This window comes from Furipterus horrens, unplaced genomic scaffold (genome assembly GCF_987537825.1).
Source record: "Furipterus horrens unplaced genomic scaffold, mFurHor1.1.pri manual_scaffold_12, whole genome shotgun sequence".
In the NCBI taxonomy this organism is placed as follows: domain Eukaryota; kingdom Metazoa; phylum Chordata; class Mammalia; order Chiroptera; family Furipteridae; genus Furipterus; species Furipterus horrens.
Genome location: NW_028327182.1, coordinates 72619613 through 72641449, shown reverse-complemented (window position 1 = coordinate 72641449; position 21837 = coordinate 72619613). Strand labels below are relative to the sequence as shown.

The 21837-nt window shown below is 40.8% G+C and overlaps 1 protein-coding gene across 3 annotated transcripts; it reads right to left on the bottom strand.

Moving 5' to 3' along the window:
* Positions 1 to 811: 811 nt before the first annotated feature.
* UPF3A (UPF3A regulator of nonsense mediated mRNA decay) lies at positions 812 to 21805 on the bottom strand. 3 transcript variants are annotated; one of them, XM_090258371.1, is made up of 11 exons: positions 21552 to 21805; positions 19916 to 20022; positions 17761 to 17867; positions 16172 to 16270; positions 15939 to 16049; positions 11789 to 11844; positions 11540 to 11698; positions 6700 to 6860; positions 4607 to 4904; positions 3017 to 3199; positions 812 to 1042 (listed from the first exon to the last, which is right to left on the bottom strand). In XM_090258371.1, exons 1-10 carry the CDS (start codon positions 21756 to 21758, stop codon positions 3047 to 3049), a joined length of 1458 nt encoding a protein of 485 aa, XP_090114497.1. In that variant the 5' UTR covers positions 21759 to 21805; the 3' UTR covers positions 812 to 1042; positions 3017 to 3046. The 3 variants fall into 3 exon arrangements, with proteins under 3 accessions (XP_090114497.1, XP_090114496.1, XP_090114498.1); XM_090258370.1 differs by lacking the exon at positions 812 to 1042 and having other exon boundaries at positions 2077 to 3199; XM_090258372.1 differs by lacking the exon at positions 812 to 1042 and having other exon boundaries at positions 3171 to 3235.
* Between the last annotated feature and the right edge of the window lie 32 nt (positions 21806 to 21837).

The following is a 21837-nucleotide window of genomic DNA, read 5'->3' as shown; positions in this document are numbered from 1 at the left end:
GCCCTTAGTTCCTGATATCTCCATTCTGTTCTACTGTCCTTAGTTTTAGTCTCCCTTTCACGCCTAATTTAAGATCCAGCGTTCTTTAATTTCTGGACATATTTTGACTTCTAACAGTTATATAGTAACTTGGGGTGCATTTCAGAAAATTTCAGATTTTTGCTTTTGAAACAAAGCGATCTGTTCATTTTGATTAATCTCTGCTAGGAGGGGGCAAGGAGGAACACAAATAATCGAACCTCATTCAAACCCTTCCCATCCTTCAAGGCTCAACTTTGAAATGAACACTAATCTCCTAACATGAAAAAGTTCTTTATAAAAAAAAGGAAAGTTGAACACCCCACTAGAAATATAGGCAAAAGACACCAATTACTTAACAAAAGAAGAAACAAATGTCCAATAAACATTAAAAATAATCTTAAGCCTTAATAATAAAGTGCAAATAAAAGCACTTTTGAAGCTTTAAGTTTTAAATGCAGAAATGACAGGATCTTTCCTCTGAGCAGCAAGTCCTACGTATTAACTTTTGATTGTTACTTTTAATGTTAGTTAAGTTGTAAAATTCAGTATAGGTATATATAGAGTGCTGTTTTTCTTAAGTCTATATTGTAAAAGTCTTGTAATATTTTTATTGGAAGTGTTGCTCCTATATCAGCATTACCAAAATAACTTGCAGCCCTTTATTATTGTAGTTGTTACTCGTAAAACCACCTCATGGAAGGCAGTCTAATTTGTTATTCATATCACCCAATTTCCAATTAAAGAACTGGTTACAGCCCAGAGACTGGTAACAGTACATCAGTTTATTTATTTATTTTTTACAGTTGGTGAAGATGAGCTGTCCTGGGGTGATTTGTCAATGAAATATCCATTTGTAGATGTGTACTTGTTCCTCTGGTGTTTTGAGCTTCCTTATCTGCGAAGGGAATCCCTTCAGTCTGGAACTGGTTGTGGAGTGCAGGGAGCCTCTGGATCACTGGAGTTGTAGCTTTCTTTTCTTTAAGGAGCTTCTTTGGAGCCTTTTTACCTTCTGTTTTGAGATCTACTTTTAGAAACAAGGTTCATTGTGACTGCAGGCCATCATTTTTAAGGTTGCTTTACTTTCTGTTTTTAAGTGTTAGAATGAGTTAATGATCCCAACTGAACTTTCAACAAACCTCTAGAATAGGACAATTCTTGGAAGTCAAAATCTAGATTGTGATGTGGCACAAACTCTGGGTCTTTTTCATTGTTTTTTCTATCATTAAATAACAGAACACCCTCTGCCATTATTTTGAATTGAAAATCTGCCCCTTTCCCTCTCTCTTCTCCTTCTGGGACCCCCGCAGTGTATACACTGGTCCACTTGATCCTGTTCTCTAAGTCCCCCCCTTAAGCTACCTTCACTCTTTTCTCCATTCTCTCTTTTTGCTCCTCTGACTGGATGAATTCTACTGTCATGCCCTTGTGATTGCTGATTCATTCTTCCACTTGATTTATTTTGCTACTGAAACCCCCAGCTGTTGAAATTTTCATTGTTTTAAACCACAAATTTTGAAAAGGAGCACCAAAGACCTCTAAGTCTTTGACCACCAAATACAGACAAGTCACAGAACCAAGATGGGGGCCTTAGAAATGAGATTTACTATGTTCTAGACTTCAGGTCTGGAAATCTCCAGATCACAGCCCAAATGAACAACAAGCATCACAGCCGCTCACTGTTCAAGAGATCCAGTTTGATCCATCCTCTAAGCAAGGGCCAGCAAACTGCGCCACAGGTGAAATATGGCCTGCTGCCTGCTTTTATACATAAAGTTTTACTGGAACCACAGTCATGTCCATTCATTTATGTATTGTCTAAGGCTGCTTTCTCACCACAACAGCAGCTTAGTAGGTGTGACAGAGCCCATGTAAGCCTATAAAGTGCTCCTCTGGATCACATGGACCTTGCTGAATCCACTGTAAGACTTTCTCTCCCCTCACCCACCAAATTCTTGGAACTTACACAGCAATGCCATAAAATTGTCCAAAAGCTACAGATGTTTTTAATGATACATGACTAATTCTTAGTTTTTTGACAAACATTTCATATTTATTAAGGGATGTAATTAACAAAGTATTCAGATAATTAAAGCTACATTTAAAAAAGCAAAATTTTATTGTGTAAAATTCTATATAGGAAAAGTACAATAATGACTTCAAACCCATAGTGACTAAAATTTTTATTTAATGATTCAAATCACAGCACCAAAAATACAAGGACATTTTGAAATTTCACTAAAAGGAAAAGATACTACAGAATGCATAGTTTCAGAAAGCTACAAAAAGTCACCTTAAAATTACTTCAGATTGCAAAAAGAAAAATCATAGATGCTGTGCCTTGGTTGTTGTCCATGTCCCAAAAGAACACCATTTATGTTAGCAATTCTTAAACCATAATGGTTATAAACTACGAGCACATCCATAAAATGACTGAAAACATTTTCATCAAGTTTGGCCAAATTGTTAAAAGGGCCATAATTAAAGCTGTTGGGCTTTACACAGTGTTAAAGTTCCTATCAGAGGGACTACATAGCACGACAGACTTCTTGGAATCCTACGACAAAAGGTGCATAAGTGACTGAATTATCAAGGTTATAATGGAGTGAGAGCTGCTCCCTTCCCAACAACTATGCCTTATCGAAAACCAACAAGAAGCATAATAAGATACAGATTGCAACAGACTATTTGCTTACAAATGTGTATAATGTAAAGTGTAAGTTATTCCTACAACACATGTAAAGTACTTCAGAATTCATACTGTTTTGGTCATACTTTTCTACATTCCAAAGGAGATTATTGTCTGTTTGGGCTAAATGATACATGGTAATTTATACTAGAAATGGTAAAATCAAAGAGAAAACTGTTCAGTTTTTTAAAAGATTGTTTCTATGTCACCCATTTCTAGTTTCTTTGTAAGGAGGAAATTCACCTTGCAGGTTGTATTCCAGACTAATTTATACATTTCTAATCCACGGAATTCGGAATGCGAGCTCACCCTTGTCACAATCGTGGCATGCACATGGACTCATTCTGCCTCTTTGCTCCTCTTGGAACCAGCCCCTGTTGCATCTTCTGTCTCAGCCCTCCTCCCAGCACAGCCCTCCTCAGAGAATCTTCCACCACATTCACGTGCTCTCATGCGAGCTCCTGGCTGGTACAGCGGCAAGGATGGCCGGTCCTGCCAGGACAAAAGGGCGGGTCACTCTTCCAAGGCCTGGCAATACAGGAGGGAACAGCATCTCTATTTCTAGGCACTGAGGATCTTAATTATCTAAAAATAGTCTTGCAGCTAAAATCCAGCCTTTTTCACAGCACTATTTCAGAAACCAAGCATTTTGAGGCAAAAAAAAAAAAAAGGCTATGAAATAGTTAACATGTTATCACTCAAACCTAGAACACTGTGGAAATAGTACAGCACAGCATGTCCTTCCAGTCTGAGAGCTGACAGGTCACACACACACCTTAGTTCCTCAAATTCGCCAGACAGTGAACCTGAGGTCTGAAAACAAGGCATGGGCCCTCAGATGGCTTTTAGAGTGCTAAACAGTTACTAAAATTCATAATAAGCAAATTGCGAGTGGATTATTTCTGAACTGCCCCATTTATAGAAAATACTAATCCATCACCTTATTAAACTCTTAGATGTGGTGGGATAAAAACAAAGACTGAATAAAGTACATTGAATGCAATTCAATAGTTTCCGTGCATGAGGACAGGGAACCCAGGGAAGGACACTGTGATTCTGAAGGCTGGGACCCATAATCCCAGAGGGAACAACTCCTCCTAGGGGAAGCCAGGGCTTGAGGAGAGGGCGGGAGGAACCCCGCCGCAGCTCAGCGGAGCTCAGAGCCCGGGGAGGAAGCCCCTTGCTGCAGTGCTCCTTCCTCGCCTGCGTGTCTGACAGAGCAACAGCAGCCTCAGCCTTTCCACAGCTCCCTGGAGCACAAGGCCAGTGCAGCTCGGGTGGGCACATCCCACTGCTGTTCCTTTCACCTTTACCCTCTCCTAGTGGAGGCCTCACAGTCACCACCTGGGTGTATCAAAATGTTCTTACATAAGCCTGGCCAAGGAGAAGAGTGGGAAAGGGCTCAGCAGGCCCCATAGATCTGAACCCCTGTGTCGGCCAAGATGGAGGCTTCACAGACCACCATATCCTGAGCCACCAAGCTCCATGAAATATTATTAATATTTTCCTTACTGTCTATTTATTCCCAAGCAAGTGGTATGAATGTGCTAGTTTTATACTAACTAAAAGCTTATTTTTTCCTGGTGAAAAGATGATGGCTGGTTCTATTTTTCAATCTTTCAATTGGCACTTGGTGCCCACTAAGTGGACAAGAATCACTGTGCTAGCAAATGCAGACTCTCAGGCCAGTGTACTCCCTCAGATCACACAGGACCCAGCGTGGGCGGGCCTCTCACGGTCCCAGTGTGAGATCCTGTCCCTCAGACCCCTATGTGGATTTTCCTTTCTTGGTGAAGTAAAAGAATTTGTTTGGAAAAGCAGTCATAAGTCTGAAGAAGTACAGTTCATACTTTAGCACAGAGTCATGAATAAGAGATAATGGCAAATAAATAAAAGAACCTTGTTTCGCACGCTCGCCTTTCTGGGTGCCAGGCCATCCTCACTCTTCTGTTCTCTCCCCGGTCTCTCTGCCACTTCCACAGGGATGCCACAGTCCTGGCTCCCTGACTTTGCTCTGTCTGGGGTGAACCCTTTCCCAAATTTCGTCTCTTCTTCGTTTCTTCTCGAAAACTTGTCAAACTCATAGTGAGCTTTAAACTTTCTGGTGTCATCCAAGTGGTATTTTTGTGTTTCAAGTTCTTTTTCTCTAAATTTTCTCTCTGTATCCTTTTGCTCTTTATCACTGTCATTCTGTGACCTGTAATTTAATACAAATTGTCAGTAACCTTCTGTAAACTGCTTGTCAATGACCTGTCTTCCCTTCCAGACTGTAAGTTCTAGAAAAGGCAGGGAATATATAAGTCCACCCACCACTTTATGCGAAGTTTGCACATGATGGGTGCACCACGGCATTAAAGAACTGTTGAAAAGATTAATAAATTGTATTAACAATATTTACTGTTATACTTGAGTGACACATATGTATTAAGTCCTATGCTAATGTGCCAGATATACAATTTTTAAAAATTCTCAGTAACCTCCAGAATAAATATATTCCCCCCTCATTGCAGATAAAGTAAATGAGAGCACACATGATCAAGTGACTTTCCCAGCAGCCCAAACGCACATCAACTCTGAGGCAGAGCTGATACTGACAGTTTGGTTTCTGCTCCAACTGTAACTAAAATTAACTGAAATTTCGTAATATTTTTGTATATGTTAAAACTATTAAATAAATAGTAAATAAATAAGTGGCTGGTTAACTTATTTGGTTCTTCAAGTCTTTCCCTCCATGAGCCACAGGCAAAGTCCTCACATACCACCTGTGGATCTCCTACGCACAGAAGCAGCAGGACTGGTGGGGACAAAAATATCTATAAGCAAATGTGAACTGGTGCCAGAAACATGACAAAAGGCACTACTGTATCATAAGCAATAATACAAATGTCTGCAACATAAACCACAATGCTAACAAATCAGATTTGATACATGTATAAATTAATTTTATATACAAACCAATAAACCAGAACCCCCTAAAAAGAGAGAAAGAAAGCTTTACCTAACTCTCTGTGCAAAAAAGCCAGCATGAAGTCATTCAGATTACTGTGATCCTGGGCAAATAGCAGCCTAATCCCATGCCCTTGCCCTCTGAACTTGAATCCACTTCCAGCCATTCCTATGAGCAGAGCAACCTAGCCTCCAGGAAGCTCTGCAAGTGTCCAAATGCAATGGCTATGGCTCAGGGGGACAAGAAACGCAGCTGCATGTGGCCCTACTGACTGTGGGAAGATGGCCAAACCCAAGGACAGGGGCAGAATGAAGGGCCTACATCTTTTTTTTTTTTTTTTGAAGGGCCTACATCTTGACAAGCATCTGGCTGATCTTTCTCTGGACCCTGTGCAGAGACTGCTATGTCTGTCTTGTTCCCAGAGAAGCCCTGCTCAAGCTCCTTTCATGAGCTCATGTCATGAGCAGGCAAAGACCTATATGCCAAAGGACCCCCAGGAGAGAGGCAGGGCTTGTAGAACACCAGGATCTACAGCTGTGGGTCAAATTCCATGGGACCAGAGGGGTGACAACTCCAACAAAAGAATTATAGCACTTAGAATTCTCTCTCTTTAGCACAAGAGATTTTCAGTGCCTAAAAGACTAATTTGTCAAATTTATAGTTCCATAGATAAATTGAAGGAGGTCTGGAATATCAAATAGGCAACATATCTCAAAACACACAGGAAAATTACAAACTGATTAAAGTCATAAGGAAAAGAAACTGGAAAGAAGATCCTGAAGACATAACGTTAAATAACAGAAACCCAAAGGAAATAAGAGAAGGGCATTTCCTTGGTTCGAAGATAGACTCAAGGCTGCCAACTAAATGGGCTTACCAAGTTCCTAGCATGAGTAAGGAGAAACAGAAATGTGGACCAGCATTCAAGAATTCCAAGAATGTTACGAAATATATACACTTGAACTGACAGAGGATGTATGATTATGACTTGATGACAATCCTGTCATGCTTAAAATTGTCAAAGAAACAGAAGTGCGGGGCTCACTTTTCCCTGCGCTCCTCCAGCAGGTTGTCCCGGGGCTTGGCCTTCACAACAGCATATCCAGGACAGGCTTCCCATTGTCCATCTCCCATATCAATTTCCTCTCCTGGTTCTTTTGGTTTCTCAGTGGCTGCATCCTCTCCCTTTTCAGGTTTCTTAAGAAGCTAAGATATTACAATGTTAGCAAAATGTCACATTAAGAGTAATTATAAAAGAGGTTGTTTGATAAATAATTAAAATATATGCCAATATTGAGCCCAAATATTTGAATAGCAAAAAAATATAAGATAAAGGTCCAATGACCAGGTTTTTGGTTAAATACCTAGGACAACATTCAGTCAATGAAACATCCTGTGTTTATAAAAAATATTTTAAGATAGTTAATGTGATGACTCAAATGCTTATATTAATGAATAAAGCAATGTTAATTTGATTTCTATTTCCATGTTGATACACACAGAAAAATGTCTAGAAGTCTAGCAACACTGTGTTAATAGTGATTATTTTTAGGTGGCAGAACTCAAACGATTTTCTTTCCTTTCACCTACAGGTTCTAGTTTTTCTTAAACAAATATTGCTTTTGTAATAAGGAAAAACATTTTTTAAAGGTGCTTTATATTAATGACTTTTAGGACAGTTTTAGAGTTTTCAAAACACTGATTCCTTTTTTTTGAAACAGATGTAGCAGGTTGCTATGATGCATTTAGTATGCCTTTTATTTGGAACTTTTGCCCTGTTAGTTCCCCGCGTAACTTATTCTTTGAAATTTACCACAGGTAGTCAGTCTGTAGAACAAATGAAAGATCTACTTCTGATAATTTTGTTCTCACTTATGAAAGTAAACATATTTTAAACTGAAGTATAGCAAAAGTATAATCAGATACATTTAGAAAGAAACATATATAATGTAAGGCAGCAGTCCCCAACCTTTCTGGCACCAGTGACCAGTTTCATGGAAGACAATTTTCCATAGATTGGAGGGGTGGAGCAGAGAAGGGGATGGTTTCAGGATGATTCAAGTGCATTACATTCAAGCTCACCTCCTGTTGTGCAGCCCGGTTCCTAACAGGCCACAGACCACTATTGGTCTGTGACCCAGAGGTTGGGGACCCCTAATGTAAGGCAAAATACTAAAGGTGCTTCTCATCAAAGGTATGCGTTACATTACCCGTGTATATACTCTTATTCTGCCTATGTGGGATATGTGAATTTAAACATTTCTTCAGTTAACTATCAACCTATTTTTAACTACAAAGGTAACATATGCTTGTAATAAATGCAATTGAAGGAGGCCTGGAAGTACAGTAGTACGTGTCTCCATCCATCCATCCGACAAATAGTTTGTGCACCTATGAACTGTTTTTACTCACAATCCTTCTCAAACCAAGAGTGTGGTGTCTTTTCAAACACTCCTTCCCCAACTCTCCAACTCAGGCTTGTGTCCTACATTCAGTTCAGTTCTGACACTACCTATCTGGAATTAATGTCAGATCCCATAAGACTGTCCCACTTCAGATGTCAGCCAAAAATCTGAGGTTGTCACTGGTACTTCTGACTGAATGGCTATAAATCCAGGGGATTATTGAATGAGACTGATTCATGGAACTCAGGAGAGTGTTTCACTCACTATTACCAGTTTCTTATAAAGGACACCACTCCAGAACAGCCAAATGGAAGAAATGCATAGGGCAAGGTGCAGGGAATGGTTCAGAGCTTCCACACCCTCTGCAAGGATACCACCATCCTGGCACCTAAATCAGTTCACCAGCTTGGACGCTCTCCAAACCTGTAGTATAGGGACTTTTATAGAGGCTCCGTTACACAGGATTGATTAAATCACTGGCAAGTGGTGACTGAACTCAATCTCCAGCACCACTCTGCTCTCTGGAGGTCAGTGGGTGGAGGTGAAAGTTCCAACCCTCTAACCATGCCTTGTCTTTCTAGTGACCAGCTCCCACCCTGAAGCTATGCAGGGTGTCAGCCACTGTCACCTCATTATTATACAGAAGACATCTTACCACTTGAGAGACTACAAGGGTTGTAAGACTGTGTGCCGGAAACCTGGGGAAAAGGCCCTGTGCTACGTGCTGGGAATAGAGCTCTGAAAAAGAGACAAGTGCCCACAATTAAGGAACTCATACTTGACATTCTAGCTGTGGTAGTAGTGGCCATGGGGTGGAAGACTGGTATATGCAGTGACAAAAACAGAATAAATAACCTCAGGTGGCATGAAACACTATGGAAAGAATAAAAGGACAGGAAGATGTAGGGTGAGAAGAGGAATGGTTTCTCAAATGAGTTAGGGAAGGCTGCTCTGTGAAAATTGTGAACAGAGACCAGATGACGAGAAGAAGTCACTTACGAGAAGGCATATGTCTGGGGGAAGAGCTCACTGTGGAGAAAAGCAAGCAGAGGTGTCAGGTGAAATCAGCCTGGCAAAGGGTGGAAGAAAGGAAGGCCAGGAAGAAAGGGAGTGAGAGGCAAGCCAGAGGCACATGACCCAGGAGGTGGCAGAAGCAGGTGCCCAGTCTGGTGTGGTTCAGTCCAGCCCTCATCTATGCTCCTTCTACATGCCTGTAGCCAGGACTCAAGAGACACACACCTGTTATTAAAGAGCTTCCTGAATAAGATCAAACTTTTTTTAGATAGCAAAATCTATACAATTTATATATTCAGGAATTTTATTTGTAACTTCGGTATCCTAATTTCCTCCTTCAACTTAAGCTTACTGCTTAGTTTTAGTCCTCACAGGAAAATAAAAAACTGCTGGGTTGCTCTCAACTTGTATCACATCTGTCTTTATTACTAAAAGTAGCCATGAAAACATCTCTCTGCCTTTCTATTTTTAGGCTATTAATACAAATTCTTTTAGCATTTCCTCACAGACTTATTCAGGTGTTCGTTTTTTATTTAAATTCTCCAAATCATTCATAAGTCAGAGGTCCCCAAATTGAGCAAAGATGCTTATTCAAGGCTAAACTTGTAAATCTGGGTCAGATATGTACTGCTAGGTCAGAACACCAGACACTCCTAAGGAGAGAAGCCATGAACTACTCATGTCACTGGATCTAACCTACCCCTGAGATTTTGTTCTACCAGATTTGGACAAGGCTAACTCTTTCTCTTGCTGTGTGTTAAGTTTTTATTTCTTTTTTTCTATATGAAGAATCCTACATTTAGTTTACTGACAATTTTATTTTTATTTCTTTGGCTTATTTTGAATTTTAATTTTATTCTCCAAACTGAAAAAGTTAAATGTTGTACTCTAAATACTTGAAGTCTTATTTAAAATTAGGGTTGAAATTGTAGGTTACAAGTTCCAGTGATTCTTCCTAGAAAACTCTCAAAGCTGTTGACAAAAGTGCTTTTGAGAATGTAAAAGCATTAGGCACTGAGTGAGCTACTATTCTTTGTCTACAAAGTCAAATGAAAAGGTTAGACAATATTTGCACATCTGTGACCATAAATTTTGCATTTAATGTATACCTACTTTGTCTCTGGTCGCGACAGAGCTGAATTTTTACACTGACAAAGACACTTCCTGTAATATTAAAGTTTCATTTCATTTGTTATTTGAGATGAGGTGGGGTCATGTGGCTTTGGCCAGTGAAATGTGGGCAGAAGGACAAGTCACTTCCATGTGGAAGGTTTAAGAAATAAGTATGCAATTTGCCATATTACATAGATTTTAGCAACAACTGCTAAGAAGAAGCCTCCATCAGTCTGGGTCACTAGATGGCTATGATGAATAATGGACAATGGACACATGACATGAACAAGAACAGAACTTGAATTTAACAAAACCAATGAAATTTTGAGATTTGCTGCTGCAGCATAACCTAACCAGTCCTGAATGATACAAGTGCTGATGTGTTTTTGAGGGAATATTATTAAGAAATTGTTCCCTCCACTGCTAGTACACCCCATATGGGAGAAACTGTTTCAGAAACAAAGAAAAAGCATTGTTTCCCTTGAAGAACTGGCATGTTTTCTCTTCATGAATAATGAAAACTTTGTTTCTGATCAACTTTTCTGTTTCTGACTGCTGAGAATATCAGAAACTAATCTATGGCACAATCATAGTGACTGTGATCTCTTCCCCATCCTTTCCCTTTCTATTCTCTATCTTCCTGCAAGTACTGACATTTTTTTTCTCTTTATATCACACAATTTTAATGAATCCCAACAAGGCAACTTATACCTTAATGCAGTGAGGTAAGAGAAGAGAACCTGAGAAACCATTAGGTTGAAACCTGTACTTAATAAGGTCATCTGAGCAAAATACTAAGAAGGTAAGGGCTGACTCCAATTTGGGGCAACCTATTTCACATGGAGAACGGTTCCTCTATGCATGAGACCACCCTCCTAACTTTGGGCATCAGGCAAAGAAGAAATTGGGCAAGAAATGTAGAAACAATTTCAAGAAACCCAGTTCTATGAGTTAGCCTTCCTATAGCAAGGTGAGTGTACACTGAGCCAGTGGTTTTCCAATATGTATTTTTTAGCCAGGAAATCTTTCTATTAAAGGAAAATGTAAGCAGAAGCCCAGCCTATAATATCAATATTTAAATGTCAGGCTCCTCTAGGTGAAGTGCTCCCCTCAGACCTAGGAGGTCAGCTCCCCCAAACACAGAAAGCCCAAAGAAACTAGAGGTCATAGGGAACACAGTTTGAGAACTACTACTGTAGAATAGAGAAAAGAAACTAAAGTAAAAAAAAAAAAAAAAGACTAGACAAGTTGAAAATGTTATTTTACTTATAGAGAGCTGAAATAGTTAAAGGCATAATTAGAATAGCAGACCTATTATTGGAAAAAAGAAATAAAAGGTCGCCTCCAAATTACCTTAATCCTTACTTCTCGCTCAAGAGTTTTCTTTGGTATGTCTGGTTCTTTTCTCTTACATTTTTCTTCTTCTCTTCTCTTTCTTTTTTCTTCTTCCCGTATGCGTTTCTTTTCCAACTCCCTTCGCCTTCGCTCTTCTCGCTTTTCTTCTCGAATTCTCTAAAGTGATGGAAAAGTATGTGTATAAATTTTCTGCATGGATGTGGCAGAAACAATCAGGATATTCATCAAGTAAAAGGCCAGACGTACCTGCTTTTCTAATTTTCTATTTTTAATGTATTCCAAAAGAGGTGTGGTTCTTCTAGCTAAAATAAAAAAATTGTAATGGAGTATTTAACTCAAAAATAAGATTTCTTTCCTTTGTTTTAAGTACTTGTTTTTTAATGTAATCTTTAAAATAAGATGAGAACGTTATCATTTTTACATTTACATAAGCATACATTGTATTTTGGGGGCTTCTTATTCCATCACTTTAAAGTCAAGTAATTTGAAAGTACTGACAATTTTACACATAATAGGCATTTAATTCCTGATTCTTAAGGGAGTCAGAGATTATCCACAAAGATGGTAGAAAAGCAAAATGAGTACAATGCATTAAACTTCCCAAATGTTATAGATGCATAATTTTGCAGGTATTTTAAACCATTACATAACATTTATATATTCACTTTGATTCAATACATATTCTGGCAATTTTTTTTTTTCAGCTCTCTACACAACAGTTTTAAGCAACGTGAATTCTTATCATTTCTTATAATATATGCTCCATAAATCAGAATAACCAGAAATAAAAGCTTAGAAAATAACTCCATATGGCACTGCTGATCTAAAAATTGCCAACTACTCAGGACTAAAGGTCTCCACAAACTCTAATTGGATCCTCAACTTCCATGGCCCTGACCTGCCTGACCGGACCTGGATATAGGTGCCCAAACATGTGGCAGGCTTCCAGGCGCTGCCTCCCCGAGGGACTGACTCTAAGAGGTGTGTGTTCCCTGTGGCAGTGGCTGAAGTCTTAGGTGAGCAGGTGGAACATGGTTTGGGTCTATAAGTCTTTGAGACCTCAGGTCAAATGAAAGAAGCAAGAATCCTTGAATGAACTTGAAGGATGACATGACATTTCCAGAATTAGGATTATAAGAGAGCCCCTGGCCAGAGGTTCCTAACTTGGAATGAGGACTCTTGAACATCCTGACACCACATATCAAATGGCATTTTCCAGGAAGATCTGCCCCAGGCTCCCAGCCATGATGAAGAGCTGACACGATGCAGATGCTCATGCTTCATTACAGGTGGGGTGGGGAGCCAAGAAGAGCCCCCTCCCTCCCTGTGTGGCTCCTGTGTTAACCACAAACTCTGACCTGAGATTAATTAGCACAGCTAATGCACTTCATTACACGCAAGTCACCCCAAATTAGGGAGGACTCTGCTCTGCACCATGGAAGTTCTGCCAAGAAACGGGCCAAGACCTACCTTAGTGGGTAAAGAGCTGACTGGGACCACACCTGCCTTCCCTACTCTCCAACAAAACACCTGCCTTGTTACTCCCAAAGAATCAATGTGAAGGGCAAAGGAGACCCTGTATAAGAAAGTGCTTTACAAACCACAAGTGTCTCATTTATTAAACAGAGGACACGTGACCATGTAATATACTAATTTAACCCACAGTATAACTGTTACCACCTACAGAGAGCCATTGTACAGAAGACACTTTGAGGAAATAGAGAATCTGAGGCTATGGTGAGGCCATATGGTTGATATGTCTTAGGACCATTTGTTCTAAAGACCCTGATATGCTACTGCACTAACCTACAACTTCAGAGTGAATTTATATTTCCATTCAACCCTCATTGTTTACCCTGATCAAAGAATCCATTGAAGGCCAGAATCTAAGAAAAGAAAGAGGTAATTTGCCATGATTTGCGTGACAACGATGCAAATCTTAATGGGCAGAAAAAGGAATCACAGAAACAAAGCTCTGTAGCCTCAGCCTGAACCAGAGGATTCTCAGTCACATTTATTCATTCAGTAAATAATTACAATACATCTATGTGCACTAGGCCTTGAGAATGGGTGAGGGAGGGACTTATCCATCCTCTGCAGAAGAGCCACTGGGAACGGCTGGAAGGTGTATGTCTGACCATCAAAGGGATGTCGCAAAACTGCCCAAAGTGAAAGATCCTGCCACTTTCCCACAGCTATCCTGTACTATCATATTTAAACAAAGTGGGAAAGAAATGGGAAAAGGGAGGAAGGCAAGTTCTACAAGCAATTTGGAATTTGCTTCTTCTTTCAGCTCTTTCTAAATTTAACATGTTCTGCAGTGAAATCTGGATTTGCCCCTAATACCATTTCTCCCCCAGGTTTCCTCATGTCAGTTAGTGCCACAATCCACTGATCTGATCAAGTCAAACTCCTGGAGGCCCTTACCTCCCACATCCAATCCATTAGTCAGTTCTGTTACTTCTGCTTCCAGAATATATGATGACTCTGCGGCCTCATTCAAGCAGCCCTCCCTGGACTACAGCCGCAGCCTCTAAACAGAGGCCCTGCTTCTCCTCCTGGCATCCATAATCCATCATGTACGGAGCAACCAGAGTGATGGGGAAAATAAATCAGACCATGTCACTCCCTCGCTGGTTTTGGGTTCGTTGGCAGCCGTCCGTCTCGAGAGACGATGGTGTAGCTTCTTAAGAGTCTATCTGCACCGCCGAGAATGGCTGTGCAGTCCGACTCGGGAGTGACACGGTATCTGTCTCCTCCCGTGTTAAATCGACATCTTGCGATGACGCTGGAGTGTCCTCTCCAGTGAAGCTGAAGCTACAGAGCCTGGGCAGGGTGATATGGAGGGTCTGCTGTTGCCCATGCAGCAGACCCCCCCTCTCTTCGCAGCTGAAGGATCCAAGGGAAAGACGGAGTCAATACAGCTTGGCTTCAGGTGCGCCACAGGAGTTGCCGGTGTTGACTACAACGTCAAACCGCCTTAGGGACTCCGGCTCTGGATTTTCTGTCGGGGTTTACTCCCTTAGCCTTTCCCCTGAAGAGGTATGCCGCAAGGCAGCGGAGGTTTTTTGGAGTCAGAGTTTTCCTTCTCTGATGTGCCCTGACTGGAAGATCGAACCAGCGACACTTAGCTCGCAGGCCGATGCTCAATCCACTGAGCCAAACCAGCCAGGGGCACCAAGACAAGGTAAACCTAAAGAAATTCATCATCACCAAGCCATTATTATGTGAAATATTAAAGGGACTAATTTAAGAAAAAGAAGATCAAAACTATGAACATTAAAAGGGTAACAAACTCACAACTATCAACAACTGAATCTAAAAAACATAAACAAACTAAGCAAACAACTACAACAGGAGCAGAACCATAGATATGGAAATCATATGAAGGGTTATCAGCTGGGAGGGGGAAGGGGGAGAAAGGGAGAAATGGTGCAGGGATTAAGAAGCATACTTGGTAAGTCCAAAACAGACAGGGGGATGTTAAGAACAATATAGGAAATGGGGAAGCAAAAGAACTTATATGCACAACCCATGGAGATTGTGAGGGAAGGGTGGTACCAGGTGGTGGGAGGCAAAGGGGAAAAAAACTGGGACAACTGTAAAAGCATAACCAACAAAATATTTTTTTTTTAAAAAGAAGATAAAATTATAAGCAGTATAATATCCTATTCTGTAATTCTTAATGAGTGAGCAGGCGGTAGACATGGGGAGGAGGAGGATGGAGAACTGGGCCTTGTGGGGCAGCCTGGAACTGAGTAGAGACAGATAGAAAGGGGGACACTAAAGGTATATTCCAAGCTACAGGAAGAGTGCCAGGTCATAGAAAAAGGTGGTGCATGTCTACTCTTGGGGTTTTTGGGACTGCTACTTGGAGATAACCACTTCTAAAATATACCACTTGCAGGTATAGGATAGAAGGCCTGATTCAAACCACATTCAGTGCTCTGGCTGGGTTTATCCACTCATTTGCTTGGCTTATTCAGGAGGCTTGATATGTTTTTGAACAGCAGGAAGATGACTTCATACTGAAGCCAAGCATCTCATTTCTGTGACTGGTTTTTGAAAAGATACTGATTTCAACACTGAGATATAATACTCTTTCCCTAATACAGCCAGAAACAGAGCACTCAAATGTCTTTTCTACTGTTCATTCATCAAACTTTGAAACAAGACGAGTGTAACTGAAAACTCAAGCTCCCCCATCCAAAGACTGAATATTTTCCGAAGCTACTATCTTGCTATCCTTTTGTAACACCTAGGAAATATTCTTTGTTTCTGCCAAACCTGTCACAAGTATCAATTTTTCATGAAATTCATGAAAAATAAGAAGTAAATACAAATCCTATAAATGTGTATCTCAATAAAGGAAAGGGAAGAAATGAGCCAAACAGACCAATAAGTTCTCTTGTCTTTGCCTCTATGTCTCCCAGGAGAGTTTCAGGATTGGTACTAGTTTTCTCTTCCCCCACAAAGTAAGTTTCTAAAAACTTCTTATATTCTGGATCTATAATTTAAGAAGAAAAAAAGAAAATAAGTACATTCCTCTCCATATAAAGGAAAGAAATTGTATTGATCAGTGTATTTAGTTTGGTAGTTTCATAATCCAGCATTTGATAAAGGACTCACCAGTGTCAATGCTTCCTGTTTTGGCATCTTTTTTCTTTAGCTTCTTTTTGGCTATCTTCTGGAACGGAGCAAACTCTACCACTGCAGGATACTCTAGGCCTTTAACCAGAAACAAATTCCAAAAAACCACTCCAAAATTCTACTGTGTTCATTTTGGAAAAGAATTATCTAATGTTCAGAATGAATGTCACTAGAAATTCATTTTGTTGTTATGTGGGGTGGGGGAAACAAATAGAAATGATCACTAAGAGAATCTGTTATCTGCTTAATCAACAAATGGAACACTCTACCTCTGTTGTACTAAACCCACTGAGTAATCACTTTTAGGCTTGTCTGGAATGGCCAGGTGACTATGATATTGTCATTCTCTAATTTACCTGAAGATACATGCTACAACAACCAAGAAAACATTATGCTAAGTGTAATAAGCCAGTCAGGAAAAAACAAATACTGTATGACTTCACTTCTATGAGGTTTCTAGAGTATTTAAATTCATAGAAACAGAAATTAGAAAGGTGGTTGCTAGGGGCTAGAGACAGGGAGAAAAGGTGAATGTTGTTGTTGAATGAGTACAGAATTTCAGGTTTGCAAGATGAAAAGAAATCTGGAGATTGGATGCACAACAATGCCAACGTACTTAACACTACTGAACTGTACACTTAACAAAATAAGATGGTAAATTCATGTTATGTGTATTTTACCACAATTTTTAAAAAGAAAATGGCAGATGAATGAATTACTGAATAAATGAGCACTTAACACAAATGTCAAATACAGTAGGTCAAGCATTAAACTTGTTTTTACTCACAGCAAAAATCTCTTGGCCCCAGCCTAGTCACCCTTGAACCATTTTTCCTAGTTTGTGACCCCTCAGTGGAGGGGAAGAAAACACTTGTCAGTGTGGGGGATGGATGGAGTGGGAAGAGGTTGGTTGCTGAGGGGTGTATAGAAAACAATATTCTGCTAAAAGTGTACAGACATGATAGTAGCAAACACATTAGCTGATACTCTGACAGGAAAAGAGGAAAAGTAAAAAATATATATCAAAAGCAGAACCCAAAAGGTACAGAGAATTGGAACCATTTAGATAGAGGTAACTTACACGATCTCAGCAGACAATGCTATTAAACACAGTCAACAACTGATGTTCAGTATTACAATCCCCTCCCATGACATCATCCAAGAATGGTATAATTACTCTGTTTAGGAAGCCACTAAGTGAGTAATACAGTTCATAAAATTTTTATCAAACATGGGTAAAATAATTTAGTTTGGAGATATAAGAAAGTAAAGTTCACTTATCCAGAAAACTCATTTTCTCATTTCTATGAAAAACTTCAATCTCCAATGATTATAATATATAAATAAGTAGTCAGTATAGCATAATTGCTGGGATTCTTTCATTTACATACAATTTTAATATTTAAAGAAAGCATACAATTCATTCAAAGCAACATGATATAAATTCATGCATCACTATAGATTAGTATATGAGAATTTTAAAATTAAAACTCATAAATATTTCAGCAAAACTTAATTAATGTACTTAAAAGACTATAACAAGGAATTTAAAAAGCCAGTAACCCAACCTTTACTGTCAATGAAGATATATCCATCAAAACGATCTCTAAAAAGAAGAATGTCATCAGGATTTCTAAAATTAATGTATGCTCTTGAGTAGAGATGAGGATAAAGACTGAAATAAGAAATAACAGTAAAAATGATTAGTAAAAAATACGACTTCTTTAATTTTGCCCTTTTTCCCCTGGTCTGGATACAACAAACTACTTCAGATAAAATTTCTATGCCAAAGATTTATCTCTAAGTAAATGACAACAATCTGAATATTCTTTAGAAAAGACCAAAAGACAAAAAAACAAAAAATTAACTGAGATCTTTTTAATGACTTGGAAGAGATTCTTTAAGTTAGTTTCTCTATTGCATGGAGCCAGGGCTAGAATACTGGTTCTCAGGGGTTGAAAACCAAAGGCAAGATTATTCAAAGGTCATGTCTCATCATGCATCATGGCTGCAATACAGCCTAGTTATAATTCCTTCATAGAAGAAAATGTTACATTGTAAAAAAGATTCTTTACTGATTTAGAGAACACTTTTTCGGTATTATAAAAGTATTTGCTGTAGCACGTCATACAGGGTCCACAGAAGAACTAAGCCTTTCTCTGTTATCTCACAGCTACCAATTTCCTTCAGGAGCAGGAACTTTCAACTCCATTTCACAGATGAGAACACTGAGGCTCAGACAAATTAGGTACATGCAGAGGATGCATACAGTGAGAAGGTGGGACTGGGACTCCCATCTGAGCCTCTCTGGATCCAGTGTCAATCCTCATTTAACTGTACCAGTTTTCCTAAATTTTTGTCATTTGAAAGTCAACTTGATGTTCTTTAACCGTACCTATATTTACCTATTAGTGCTATTTTTTGTTAACTAGATTTAACATTTTTTTACTTCCATCTATTTATTCAAAAGGAAAGTTTTGGCCCTGGCTGGTGTGGCTCAGTGGACTGAGTGCTGGCCTGACAACCAAAGGGTCACTGGTTCAATTCCCAGTCAGGGCACATGCCTGGGTTGCAGGTCAGGTCCCCAGTGGGGGGGGCGCACATGAGGCAGCCACACATTGATATTTCTCTTCCTCCCTTCCCCTCTCTCTAAAAATAAATAAAATTTTTTTTAAAAATAGAAATTTTTATGGCTACCATAAGAATCGATGATATTGAAGGTAAAAAGAAAAATAATGAAGATAATCATAAAAACATAGTGAAGGCCCTGGCTGCTGTGGCTCAGTGGATTGAGTGTCGGCCTGTGAGCCAAGTGTCACTGGTTCGATTCCCAGTCAGTGCACATGACTAGGTTGCACGTCGGGTACCCAGCTAGGGGCGCTTTTGAGAGGCAACCACACAGTGATGTTTCTCTCTCTCTCTCTCTTCTCCTTTCCCCTCTCTCTAAAAATAAATAAATAAACAAACAAACAAATAAATAAATTTAAAAAATCAGATTAGGGCCAAAATGTCATCTTACATAAAATAATAAAGATAATCATGAACAATGAAAAAAAAAAAAGGTGAAAAATCACTAAATCACAGCTGAACTGTCATCGGGTGAAGGTCTAACCTGAGGTCAGTGCTCTCTGTTTAATAAAAGGGAAATTTGAAAGTAAAAAGTATTGTCAGAGTCATCTATCTACCAAGTTGTAAAAGGGAATTGAAAAAGATACAACTTGAAAGGGGTGGGATGCAGTCTGGGTGTTAGTGATGGAAAGGACCACAAGGCAGCTTCTGGGGTCTGGAATATTCTGTTTCTTTATTGTTAGTTACATGGGCATGTTCAATTGTGAAAATTCATCAGGTTACACATCTCTTATTTATTCAATTTACTGTTATACCTTAGTATAATTTACTTTAAAAAGTTACATGAAATAAAGTCTGTTGATATCCAAAAATGAAAGTTAAGTAATATGTTGTTAGTTGGTCTGGTGTTGTGTATTTTTGTTTGTTTTTTTAACACTATGGTGGTGTCAGTAGAGGCATATTTAGAATCTCTTTTAGAGGGATTTTATGATCGGCCTACTTAGAAACAACATGCAGAAATAAAGGACTGCACTGATTTCTGGGAACGTATGGGAAAGAAGATGGAAATGGGGATGTCTTCTATTGTATAATAAATAGTTTTCCAGAAAGTGACAACATCTCTCAGATTCTTAATGTTGGTAAACAACTTCTCACCTGAGATCCGCAGTAAAGAACTCAAAGTAATCATGTGCAGGTAGTGGGCACAGATGCTCTTCCAGCTGTTCCTTGGTGAGGGTGGGAGGAAGGCGCCGGATAACCACCTAGGGAAAGGACGCTGGCTGGGTTTTGTTTCACTATAACTGTGTTAAGCTTTAATTATTTCAATGCTTGGTGACCTGTGTTTATGTTCAGAGGAAAATCTAAACCAGGAGTCCAGCAGAAACACATATTTTAGAAAAGGTTCAATAAAACATACACGAGAACATGGCTGTCAAGAGTAATGAAGGCTGAATAATTGAAAGGGATCTGTGAGGTCAGAAAGGGCTGCGCACAACAGTTCTTTTTCACATAATCATTTCATTACTACCAGACAACTGTTGGCATGTCTGTGCCCGAGTTGAAAAATAATGCCTTCTCCTACACTATCTCTGCATGTTAGGCCACATTAGAAGGTAAGGCCCATGCAAGGAATGTACATACGTTGGAACGTTTCTCCAGCAGTAACAAACCAATGGTGCATTTGTTCTTACTGCCAAGAGGAACTGCGCCTGAGGTGGACACCTTTCACCTCAAGCCCACAGTGTCTACACTGCGGGCCCTCTCCCACCACGCTATCAGGCTTTGCAGACTATCTACCTACCCGGCTTCTCTGGATCTTAGAGAATCTTCGCTAGCCGCACCACCCCTCTTTCGTGCTCCTTCAGGCCCAGGTCCTCGACAGTGTGAATAGCTACTACACCTAGCTGGTGAATCCAGTGCTTCTGCCCCAACATCCACCTCTAGAAGCTGAAAAGAATTTTATTTCTCTATAAATCAGAGAAGAAAACATCAGAGTGCGCGGAAAACTGTCTCTGGCGTCTCCAGGTGCTCAGGACATCGGTGCTCGCCCGCTGTCCGCAGTGCTGATACGGCCGCGCTGCCAGTGTCCCCGCCCCCGCCCCGCCCCTGACCACAGCGAAGTTCCTTGGCCCCGCCCACCTCCTGTGAACGCACCACTCTAGTCCCGCCCCTCTTTTTGTCGGCAGCCGTCCGTCTCGAGAGACGATGGTGTAGCTTCTTAAGAGTCTTATCTGCACCGCCGAGAATGGCTGTGCAGTCCGACTCGGGAGTGACACGGTATCTGTCTCCTCCCGTGTTGAATCGACATCTTGCGATGACGCTGGAGTGTCCTCTCCAGTGAAGCTGAAGCTACAGAGCCTGGGCAGGGTGATATGGAGGGTCTGCTGTTGCCCATGCAGCAGACCCCCCCTCTCTACCCCCAATTCATCCTTCGGCTTCGTCCGCCCCGCCTCTACGTTGGTCCGGAACCTCTTTCTCGTGACGTAAGGCCGCACCTCCTATACTCACCCCGCCCTCTTCCCTCGCCTAGTACTGTGGCTGTAGTCTAGCACCGACCCATCCTGCCCCGTCCCATCTCGCTGAAAACTCCTCTAGCGAGGGTTGCGTGCACTGCTCCGCCCTCACAGCGTCCTTCCCAGCTCGGAAGTATACTAGTCGCCAAAGCTTGCAGGCACCACCCGTCTCACCCCGCTCTACGCCAGGAAGAACCTTCCTCCTCTCGCGAAGTTTGCCGGCATCGGTCCATCCTTACTCCGCCCCGCTCCGCCCCCGCGTCTGGTCTCACACCCACCTTGCTCAGGACAGTCTTCTTCTCCTCGCGAGGTTTGCCTGCGCTGCCTCCACAGCTGGAGGACAAGGCTGGCGGTGCTCCCGCCTCTCGCCGTGGAGACTCCCGGCGGAACTGGACTTCCACAGATGATGTCCTCTCCCTCCCGCTCTGACCCCGCACAGCAACGGCCACCCCGGGACCTCCGGCCCCCTCCTTCTCCGAGCGCATTTCGCTCCCGCTGCGGATCCACCACCGTCTCCCGCCCGGGCCTAAACTTCGCGAGAACTGGAACGCCCCCGCCCCCATA

What these genes read in the sequence shown, in the direction of transcription:
- UPF3A (XM_090258371.1), bottom strand. Translation starts at nt 21,758, where the DNA reads ATGCGCTCGGAGAAGGAGGGGGCCGGAGGTCCCGGGGTGGCCGTTGCT. An exon ending in TATCTTCATTGACAGTAAAG is followed by an intron (nt 16,271 to 17,760) that starts GTTGGGTTACTG and finishes TTCTGGTTAAAG; the next exon opens with GCCTAGAGTATCCTGCAGTG. An exon ending in AAAGACAAGAGAACTTATTG is followed by an intron (nt 11,845 to 15,938) that starts GTCTGTTTGGCT and finishes TTTTTATTTTAG; the next exon opens with CTAGAAGAACCACACCTCTT.